The sequence below is a fragment of the Uloborus diversus genome, chromosome 7, assembly GCF_026930045.1.
Source record: "Uloborus diversus isolate 005 chromosome 7, Udiv.v.3.1, whole genome shotgun sequence".
Taxonomy (NCBI): Eukaryota; Metazoa; Arthropoda; class Arachnida; order Araneae; family Uloboridae; genus Uloborus; species Uloborus diversus.
The window spans coordinates 102462448-102474472 of NC_072737.1; the positions used below are offsets into that span (position 1 = coordinate 102462448).

Genomic DNA, 12025 nt, shown 5'->3' on the forward strand with positions numbered 1-12025 from the left:
TTATGAATCCCCAGCAGGCCTAGAATCTGTTACAGAGAAGTAATTTTGGTGCAGAAGTATAGAAATTATGCATTTATTAAAAATGGTGCTAATAATCAATTCTATAATGTGGTGTTCACATTAAAGAATTAATTATTTCTTAATTATTTTGTACTAGTAAAACAGGTGCTATTGCTTTTGCAGTATTGATGCTTCTTCGGTCAAAGCACAAAAATGTGTCTACTTACAATGAATTGGGAGGAATTGCATTAACTGCTATGTCTTACAAAACACATTTGTATTTTTACAGAGTATATTTCATGGCTAATGTAATGTTGAAACTGTGTACGTAAAAGTAGCAATTTTACAATGTAATTAATTTGTTTTAATGAAAAAAGCAATCATATTTGTGATTAGTTTGGTCCTTTGTCAATTTACTTATGCTCAGCAATGATGCAAACTTCATCAGATTTGAGCTACCTCTAAATATTATTCAAATGTTATAAAATTTTGTCCTACTTATTTGCTAATGTATTGAAACCAAATGGGAGGGTAAGACTCAAAAAATTTTCATCTTCGAAATTTCGGACCATACTATTGCTCATTTAATTTCCTTTCCTTTCCCAAGTTTTGTTCTTGTATGTTCATCAAAATTTATATTGCTTAATATCATTTGAGAATCTAACCATTTCAAAAATGAATTCAGTGGATTTAAGCCATCTCCAAATTTTTCAATGCATTGCTTTGTATTCTGCGATGGGAATCTGCTGATTTTATCAGTATTTTATTAAAGTAACACAAATCAAAGTTTCAAAGCTTTCAGTTTTGAATTTTTCTGATTATTTTGAGGATGAATTTTTCTTTTGATTCATCAGGTTAATATACGTAATGCAATAAAATTATTTTGCTCATCTTAAATGAAAATGATTTTTTTTTTTAATTTCATTCTATCAAAACTAATTTTTAATGTGAAGATAAATTTGTTTATTTAAAAAATGTTTGTTTATTCAAAAAAAAAGTAAAGTTTTCTTTGTATTTTTAGGCTGGAAAAACATATGAATTGTCCTTTATCTGATATAGTGGAAGAAACAGCGCTTAATGGCCACTTCATTAGACACAACGTTTCTCGTATTAGTAAAACAGGAGTTGTAACTCTAATTGACAAGACAGGTTCATTATATAGTTCATTTTTGCCTTTTTCTCCCAAAATTTGATTGTAGTTGATAAAAATTCACATACTAAATTATGTGTTTGTGTCCATTAGGGTGGACCGAAAAAACTCATTATTTTATTTCGAAGTTGTAATACAGAGTGGCGACAGATCAGGGAGATCAGGGAAAAGTCAGGGAACTTTATTAATCAGGGAAAAATCAGGGAAATATCAGGGAATTTTGAAAAAATAACAAAAAATCAGGGAAAATTGATTTTATGAAGGAAAAAAATTTTTTTTTGCTTTACAAAATTAAGTATTTTAATTCCCTACGCATTTTCCGCCAATTATCTGCTCAAAAAAAAGTAAAATTAATGAGGTGTGATTATGCACTGCCGCATATTTGTGCATTTTTTTTCTTCAACGTCAAAGTATTGAATCTTACTTATTCCTCTCAGGATGAACTTCCTAAGATTGTTTCTGTGTCTGTTAGGTTGTTTATTTTACCTAGCTTAAAATTTCCTTTTACGCTTTCAAAGCTACGTAAAATAAACAACCATACAGGCAAAGAGGAAGCCTTCATTAATGCCTTAGCTCCTTTGCCTTTATTCCATTGTCTCGAAGTAATTAGCATACTGTAATCAGAATTTCAAGAAGAAATCTTTGGTTTTTGAATTAATACTATAAAAGCTTAAAAATTATTACTTCTTCCTGTTTTTAATTTGATTGATAAAATTGAACTTTCAATAAAAAAAAAACTTTGTTTTTTGCCGTTATATTATTTGTTATCACCGCAGATTAGAAAGGTTTTCTTTTCTTCGGACTTAAGTGATTCTTTTATTGTATAACCAAGTTGTATTCTTCTTTTATATATTTTGAAATTAACTAATTGCTTTTTTATTTCTTTTTTCCCCCTTGCATTTCAAAGTTTGTTACAAAAGCGGTGTAAGATTTTTTTTTCATTACATACTGAAATCATTTGAAATAGAGTTAACTAAGTAACTTAAGTAAATATCTTTATTTTTTATTGTTAAAATGCTGTATTCATTCATTAAAATCTATGTTCTTGATTAGTGAAAAGCTCCATATAAATGGATGTCAAATGGTTTCATCTGTTTTGCATAAATATGTCAATTAGTTATATAAGAATAACTACATTACTTCTATTATTTCACTTTTGCTTGTTATTCTTGCAACAATTATTATACTGTTTGAAAATTTAGTTCAAAATAATTTCAATTACTTTTTAGTTCTATCATAAATACACATATGTTTTTAAAAGTGATTTTAATAGTTTCTTAAAATTCTTATGCTAAGTGGTTTCTGAAAGTAAAGTATTTTTTTTTTTTTTAATTCTCTATAATCTTTCCATTGTAGAAAAATTTAATATACTATTTTGTAGGTTTTTTTTCCCCCAAAAAAATGACTTGATATGTTTTTTTAAACCATTTTATTAAAAAAGTAGCATTTTTTAAAAATATACCTTTAGTTCAACAACTTTACACAACTTAAAACGTTTAAAATGCTGCATTTTATACAAACATACTATGGATTTCAAGTAGGGCAAAGAAGGAAAACCATTATCATTGGTAACATAAATCAGGGAAATTTGGTGAACTTAATCAGGGAAATCAGGGAAAAGTCAGGGAACTTTTTTTCACAGTTCCTGTCGCCACCCTGTAATAGCACGAAAAAGTTGCGAATTATAAAGACAAACAAAGGAAAAAAAGAATTATGGAAATTGATTGACATCTTCTGTTCACGCATGGGGCCTAAATTTTGACAAAATATGAAAAAAAACATCATTTCTCAGATTTCTTTTTAAATTTTTTAATTAGATGTTTTATTAATGTAATGGTTTGTAACATCTTTAAACAGAGCCTCAAAACATTGTGTTTAAATTCGGTTTCAATCAGCTAATATCTTTCGGTCGCGCATGGGCCCCAAAATTTTCCAAAATAATGCAAAAGTTACATTTTTATGGGTTTTCAGTATTTGATGAATATTCAGTATTTAAATATAATAGACGAAGTATTTTTTAAGTCGAACTGAAAAGGAGATAGAAAAGAAACTGTCAGGTTCAGTCAATGTTTTCCGGTAGCGCAAAGCCTTAGAAACTCTCGTGTACAGACGTCGGACAGCAATCCAGGCAACGTCACTCGCCTGGCTGGGGGCGTTTTCCTCCACGCCATCCCCGCCTTCCTAGAACAATGTTAGCTGTCTCCGAACATTATTTTTTCAGTCTGCATTTGTCAGTAGTGATCTCAGTAAATTATTTAGTTCAATCTAGCTGCTTTCATTCTGCAACTCTTGTAATTTTCTGTCATGATATATGCTTGTGCAATGGGCAGTTAATCTCTTCCATTTCAATGAGTTGCCATTTCGCCACAAGCAATTCCCATTGCATACCCAGACTTGAACGCTGCTTAAAACTCGTTACGGTAGTCTCAAGAAAAGTTTGTGGAGCTGAATCTCGAGATGAATTTATAAGAACCACTCTCTACTGTCCAGATCATCCATGACTAACTTCACCAGCAAATAGATCTTCAAAGTCAGGGATTGAGTCACTGTCGATGTGTGATTTGATGTCGTCGTCCTCACTGATTTGTATGAACAATGGGGAAGAAGATAATTCACAGTACATCCAGTTGACCATTTCTGAGTACTTACACATAGAAGTTGATTTTTGGTGGCGTGAATGTTCTAACTGTTTTCCTTCTTGGATCTTTCTGTCTTGACTTCAGAATTCTTCGAACCCTGAACATTTATGTATTTATTGTTTTCTTGAGTCATAGCTAAACAGTAAGTTTTCTGGGTGAGCGAAAAAAACATTTTGTTCGATTGCAGGGTTGACTACATAAAGTAAAGGTTTTGGCAAGTACCTGATATATTGTATTGCTTGGTAAACAAGTTTTGGGCCATCTTAAGATAGTTTGATAAAAAACCACATTGGGATGAAGGATTTCAATATAAACTATACTAATTCTTGAAGTTCAGATGCAAGGCTTTCTTCACTTATGTACACAATCTGAGAGTTCTATTTTCCTTTGTCAACCACCTCAAATGTGATAAACGCCGAGGATTTCATACAGCCAAATCTTCTTTACAGGTTCTTGATTTAATTGCCTTTGAAATATCAAATTAATGAGGCTGATCTCTGCTGAACGCGTTTCGGTCCATCTCTGGGACCTTACAATCAATACTCTGAAAGTTAACTACAAAAGATTCTTGCAGTCAACTAACTCTTCCCCAATTGACCCTTTAGAGGTACTAGACTAAAGCTCAAAACTCGCGGTCGCCAGTCGCCAAATGCGACCAATTTTCAAATTTTGGCGACCATTATTTTCACTTCAGTCGCCAATGTGGCTACCATTCGCCAATGCAACCTTCTCTGACCTATAGTCTTGACATATGACCTTTCCCCAAATTCTTTTGTCCACTAGAAGTTCGGCTATCGGATCGCCAGGGATGAAGGAGGGAGGGGGGGGGAGTATTGTCCGATTGTGGCTAATTGTGCTATGTGTTCTTGTTTTGAATAGAAAACAAAAATCGCAATCACGACGGCAAATTCGTTACAAAACTTCTATTTCGAAAACTCGGCTTTCTTTACACGCGATCGTAAAAATAGACAAATTTCATACACCAATTTAGTAAATTATGCTTTTTTGATCTTAAATTCATTTTTCAACTTTATTTCTCCTTAACAAATGGCTATTTCTTCGTTTTGCGGTATTTTTAAACTACGCGTTTTCAAAATGACGTCGCGTTGTTATTGTTCATTTTTACCAGTTAAGACGAAAATGTCCTTTCCAAAATAAAAAGAATTAATCTTGTACATTTGGTTTACATATGAATAAACAAAAATGGCGCCTTTGAGTCAAAATGCACCGAGACAAGGTAAAAACGATATCGCTATAAAACAATTTTTTTTGCAAGATTTTTGATTTTTTGTTTTAATCATATTGTTTGTTTTTCCTTTTTTTTTTCTTTTTTAAATATAAAACCTACTGGAGGAGGGGATATATCCGTTTATTTACTTTATTTCTCCTTAAAAAGTTGTTATTTTTAAGTTTCGCGGTAAATTTTCAAAATGGCGTCCCGCGTTTTCAAAATGGCGCCGCGTTGTAGATTGTCCATTTTCATCAGTTAGAAGAGGAAAATGTGTGTTCCAAAATAAATAAAGAGAAGTACAAACGTATTTATAAAACACATAAATAATTTTAAAAAACTGGCACCCTTGCGTTTAGAGAAGGTGGAAAGAATACGGCTGAAACCCTTTTATTCTTCTGCTGGATCTTTTATTTCATTTTTTGTTTTTTTTTTCGTTTTGTTTTATATTGTTTACCTTTCTTGTATTCATTCATTTTTTGACACTCAGGCATCGATTTTTATAAAATTCTGCATGCATTTGTAGAAACAAAAAAATATTTTTGTAGAAACGCAAATGGTTTAGGTTTTACATTCTGTTCAAGTTTTTGGTATTTTGTTGTTTTCTTTATACTCGTGGAACTAACTCGTGTTTTGGTTGAAAGCTGTGATGTTTCTAGAAGTTTTGAAAGCTGAAAAAAATTAATAATAATAATAATCTTTTTTATTTATTTATTTTTTTATCGTGATGTGTTTTGCTTAAAGATAAATTAATGCAGATTAGAGTTTGCAAAAGATGTGTTAAATAATATCTGGGTAGGGGTGCCCGTTCCCCCCAAGTTCAATTCCCTCCCCCCCCCCTCCAAAAATTTTCCTCAACCCTCTTTTTCTTTTTTCTTTTTAGCTCACTTTTTATTTTATTTATTTTTTTTAATATTTTTTATTTACTTATTTATTTTTAATTATTATTTTATAAGAAACGTTCTTTGCTACGCCAATGACATATACACTCATACTAAATAAATAAATGGAATAAAATAAATTAAATAATTTAAATTAAAATAAAGTTCGGCTATCATTTTTTGAGATTTGGCTACCATTTTGTGAGGATCTGGTAGCCATTGGCTACCAATTCAAAATTTGAGTTTTGAGGTATATACTAGACCCCATTGTCTTGTCATCCAAGAGCTGAAACATGTGGTTGAATGGCAACTCATTGAAATGGAAGAGACAAACTGATCAATGCACAGGCATGTATCATGACAGAAAACTACAAGAGTTGCAGAATGAAAACAGCTAGATAGAAGTAAATAATAGTTTACTGAGATAACTACTGACATATGCCGACTGAAAAAACAATGTTGGGAGACAGCTAAGGTGGTTCTATTAAGTCGGAGATGGCGTGGAGGGGAGCGCCCCCATCCAGGCAAGTGACAGTGTCTAGATTGCTGTCCGACGTCTGCACATGAGAGTTACTAAAGCTTTGCGCTCCCAGAAAACATGGACTGAACCTGACAAATTTTTTTTTCTTTTCTAGCTCATTTTCAGTTTGACTGAAAAAAACTTTGTCTATTATATTTAAATACTGATTATTCATCAAATACCGAAAACCCATAAAAATGTAACTTTTTCATCATTTTGGAAAATTTTGGGGCCCATGCCTGACCGAAAAATATTAGCTGATCGAAACCAAATTTAAACATAATGTTTTGAGGCTCTGTTTACGCTACAAACCATTAAGAAAACATCTAATTAAAAGATTTTTAAAAAATCTAGATAATGATGTTTTTTTTTTCATATTTTGTCAAACTTTAGGCCGCATGCGCGAACGGAAGATATCAATTGATTTCCATGATTCTTTTTTTCCTTTGTTTGTCTTTATAATTGGTAACTTTTCCGTGCTATTACAGCTTCGAAATAAAACGAGCTGATGTGTGCATCACATGACTTCCTTTTACTCCAATTTAAAGATAATAGTTCCTCAGAGTGAGCAAAGAAACACTTTAAATACTTTCATTCAAGTCTGTTGCGAACCGAAGCAAAGAAAACATTTTATACAGATAAATTTTCCCAATATTGGCAGTTTTAATGTGATTCAATGGTTAACTCTCTAAATATGGCCAAATTGAAACCAGATTTAAAAAAAAAAAAAAACCGTCAAATTTGTCGCTAAGTTGGCGACAAAACTTGGCGACCAAAAACTTGCCGATATATTGCCAAGTGTTTGCCAAATTATAGCACCACTTGAGTTTACATTGCAATTAACAATGATTTTACCCCAAAAAGTTGTAAAAGACCTCCTTTGGAACATCCGAATGCAACCAAAAGAGAAGGTGCACAACTATACCCCACTTGTAGTCTATATGCCAAATTTCTGCTTTCTAGGACATACCGTTTTTGAGTAATGCGAGATATATACGCACATACATACATACATACAAACGTCACGAGAATACTCGTCGTAATTAACTCGGGGATCCTCAAAATGGATTCTTCAGGTGTGTATACGTTCTTAGGCATGTATCCACATGTGGTGGGGTTTAAAAAAAAAAAAATCAACATTTATTCAGGGCGAGCAAAATAGAAATTAAGGCCGATTTTTGAGTGAAAATTTTTTCGCGAATACAATACTTCCTTTTTTGTAAAAGGAAGTAAAATGAGTTTTGTTGGCCCACCCTGGCATCCATTCTAGTCAAACATTTACCAATTAATTAAAAACTCATGAGCTGTATAGTTTTACACTTAAATTTGGTTGCTTTCTCAAGAGCTTTATCTTTTCACAGCTCTTTGTAATGCACTCACATGTCAGAACACAATATGACACTTGCACTCTCACTCTGTTTATATTACGTACAACACTCTATACTTCAATTGCCATAATTGGGAGTTTAGCATTATGATTTATAGAACGGCTCAACCTGTTCCTTTTTAACACGCTTTTATTAGCTTCACCTGTATGTATGTATGTAGGTACGTATGTATCTTGTAACGGAATCTTGCAGCTCAAATTTCGCCCACTTCCTGCGATCGGATTCTTTTGAAATTTAGCACGCGACCTCAGACCCGATGACAATGCAATATTGTATAATCAAATTAATTAATTAACTCTTTTAATTGCTGGTTTCCTCCAATTTTAATCAATATTTTGGCATAAATCTAACATTGTGAAAAAGGAAAATTAAAAAAAAAATACATTACAAAATGCTCGCAAAAATTTAAAAATATCTACAAAAACCTTTAATTTCTCTGCATCAGACAAAATTTGTTCCAATGTTCCAAGGTAGTTAGAACATGAAATATAATTGTTTTTAACTAATTTCATGCCAAAATTTAGGTGAGCCTTCAATTCGAAATTCATTGCTGATCAGACTATTGTTGAACAAAACTTTTATTCAAATGCCTCTCAAATTTTCAAAGTAATATAAATATGATTTCCGCAAACATACATCGATGACAGTGCCCTTGTCTTAACTTTAAGATATTACCTAGCACTCATTTTATAAATAATTTCCTCGCCCCGATAATCTTCCAACATAAGACTAAAAAACAGAAAAATAAAATAATAGTTTAAAAAACTAAAAAAACACGCTTTCGTAGCAAAATGAACTAAAAAGTGAAAATCTTTGGATGATAGTAGTTGACCAATCACTTAATTTTAATATAATACAAAAAAGCGTGGGGGGCTTCTTATCAGTTGTCTTGAATTTCTTCCATTTGTTGTCCAAACAAAAATGTAAATAGACTGCACCCCACCCTTTTTTGTATTACATTAAAATTAAGTGATTGGTCAACTACTATCATCCAAAGATTATTTTTCACTTTTTAGTTCATTTTGCTACGAAAGCATGTTTTTTTAGTTTTTTAAACTATTATTTTTTTGCCTACTTCCCCAGTAAAAGTCAGAGAAAGAAGAAAAAAGCATGAAAGAAGACTTAATGCATCTTAAAAATATCGCAAAAAAAAAAGGCAAAAATAAATACAATAATTAAATAACTGTCAAAAAATTAAAAATTGGAAAGTAGGGCATTGAGATGGGGGAAAATATCTGTCGGTCTACCGCCCCCCCCCCCCCCCCCCCGTATAACTTTTGAGTGAATGGTCCAATTTGAACATGTTAATTTTTGTTCGAAAGATCTCGGTGAGGATACCTCATTCCCATATTTCATTCTTTGATTTGAAAAATTTTTCGCTCAATTTTGAACTGATAAAAAAAACTGAACATTAGCACCTACGAAGAAGTTAAAGGCAAATATAAATCCTTAACTTAGAAGCGAGTTTGCTTCAAACCAACTTTGTAGGAAAATAAATTTGAAGATCATGTATAAAAAATATATTTTTGATTTGAGCAATTTTCTGTTCAATTTTGAACAGTTCAAATCGATTAACATTGGCACCTACGGGGAAACTAAAAGCCAATATAGATACCGAACTTAAAGGTGGATTTACTTCAACCAAATTTTGTTGGAAAAAGCTCTTGATTGCGAACTCCCGACTCCAAGTCCTAGAATTTTATGGCAGTCGACTCCAAATCCGACTCCTGCCCCTGAAAATTTGTTGGACTCCGACTCTCTGATTTCATAGCTTTGACAAAAATTTATACACAGATTTTAGTCTGAATCTTGGAAATTTGACTCCGACTGAGACTCTTTTATTCCAAAGTCCGATTCCGACTCCGCAAACATTGGCAGAGTTGCGGACTTTACTGGAAAATGACGGATTCCGACTCCGAGTTTTTGAATTAAAAACCTTCGACTCCCGAATCTGACTCGTTTACCCCGAAAATGAGATCGACTCTGACTTTGACTCCGCAGCCATGATTTTACTTTGAAATATTTTTTGTTGATATGATTTGTTTTTATTTTCACGCTAAAGTTTCTATTTATGTATCCAGTGTTTGGCGGAAAAAGTCGAATTCCTTTATATTTCTACATAAAGATATGCGCAGACGATTTTTTTTCCATAATGGAAATTATTATTTTAAAATGACATTTTGTTATTTTTTAATTATTTAGATAATATATTTATTCATTTTTTAAACTTTTTTTTGGCAACAGTGGAAAAACAAAAATTTTTTTTGACGTAATGTGTTTATTTTAATAAGCTTATTATTTTTCATTTTATTTTTATTTTTAAAGCAATCAAAGATTTTTTAAATGGAAAAAAATATATTAGCTGCTTTGTTTAAAAGGTACTACTAATTTATTCGTCCATTTATTTATGTTTTACGCTTATATTTCTTTAGATGAGCAAGGAATATTTTATTTCTAGAAATCAGCTTAAAATGTTTAAAAGTTATGTTTGAAAAAATTTACGATTCCAGCTAATTTTTGGAATATTGATCATATGCTAGAAATTTGATATTAGTATACGGGAAAGTGGACTTGTTTAGTTCTGGACAGAACTTCTTGTTTTTAATTGCAAAAGTATCCTCTTTTTGTGTGAATGAAACTAAAGAGAGTTTTCTTTTCTGTTCAATTAAGCACCCACACACACAGTCATCTCTTACATCCACAGCTTGGAACGAAGCAGTGTGCAGAATTTAGAATTATGCCAATTTCAGGTCGTTAACTTTCTGAGAAAGTCTAAGGTTATTGTCATACCATTTTCAAAACCATCATTAAATTTTGTGCATTAAAGTCTTTATAGTTTGAGTTAATTATTAAGTACTGAAAACTTAGCTGCAAGATTGGCATTGCCAAATAAATTTTAACAATCACTTGCTCAAATAAAAATAACCTGCACAGATTGCATGAACCATGGAATCAAGACAATTATTTTTAGCTATGACCATTATAAAAAAATAATTAAGAATGGAAAGTCTCAAAAGTTTTGTAAAGGGAAAAACTTCTGAAGATTAACCTAAGCCTTTACTCAATCCCACAAATACTACTAATATTGCATTCTTGTGTTTCTGTTATGTTTTAATCAACCCTGAAAAGGAAGTGGTTATTAGTTCATACTGTTTTGATTGTTTGTATATGTATCATTTATTTTTATTCATGTGTATGCTTTTGTTGAAAAAAGGTCTGGATGAGAGTTATTTCATATCAATGCAAAATTTTGTTATGCAATGTCTAAAATGAAATAAATGTATAGTTCGAGTTTGAATGTCAAGTTACTACAAGTCATCTACAAGTCATTGTTCTGCTGTACTTCTAATTATGACGCTTAAAATTGGTTTTCCTCTAATTTTTCAGATGATATTCCACATTGGGTAATATCAGCTATGAAGTGCCTAGCAAATTGTAAGTGCTTAAAGAAATGCCATTTTTTAATGTTTCAATTTTTATTCATTTATTTTTACTGAAATTATGTTGTTACATAATAAAATCTGACTTCAAGTTTTTAGTCAAACTGTTTTAAAATCTGAAATTCTTTGAAGATTTATGCACTCTATTCTTTTGAACTTTATGAATCTCATCATGTACAACATTTGTTATTTTACTTAAGACTTGAAATTTTTTTTTTCTATATGTCGTTTTGCAAATTTTTCATTCAAAAGTGAAGTACTTTTATTCATTTACTAGAGGACCCGACAGACGTTGTTCTGTTCAAACTTTGTAAATTGAAAAGTTAAAAAATTTCAATAAACTATCAAGTGTTTGCACCATTTTGTTGAAAAAAATAAATAAAAAGAAAATATTTTAAGCTACTTGGTGTCAGAATGCGTATATTTATTACAACTTGATTTATCTAATGCCCACTGATCAGTTGTTTTATTACCTACTAGCAGTACCCGCACAGCGATGCCTGTGCTAAAAATTTAATGAAAGTCCGTTGAATAAAAAAAATTGACGCCCCCACCCCCCTCTGATGTGATTCGATCGTTTTTCTTTGTATAAAATGCGTACATACCTTTTCAAAAAAAACTATTTAAGTTTCTTTGGAATTTAAAACTTTTCATCAAATCATTAAATTAGATTTACAGTTGCTTTAAAACTCTATTTAGCGAGTGAAGCGGTTTTTACTGCAATTTAAAATATTTTGCCAAATAAACAAAAAAATACATTAAATAATATCTTTCAAAAG

General features: G+C 31.4%; 1 protein-coding gene across 3 annotated transcripts in view; it reads left to right on the forward strand.

Moving 5' to 3' along the window:
- Positions 1-12025, forward strand: part of LOC129225827 (DEP domain-containing protein 1A-like) — a 94718-nt gene that overhangs the window by 20810 nt on the left and 61883 nt on the right. For all 3 annotated transcript variants that reach the window (XM_054860341.1, XM_054860342.1, XM_054860343.1), the window contains exons 5-6: positions 1022-1149; positions 11194-11241. In XM_054860341.1, coding sequence (XP_054716316.1) covers positions 1022-1149; positions 11194-11241 — 176 coding nt within the window. The remainder of the gene's footprint in view (positions 1-1021; positions 1150-11193; positions 11242-12025) is intronic.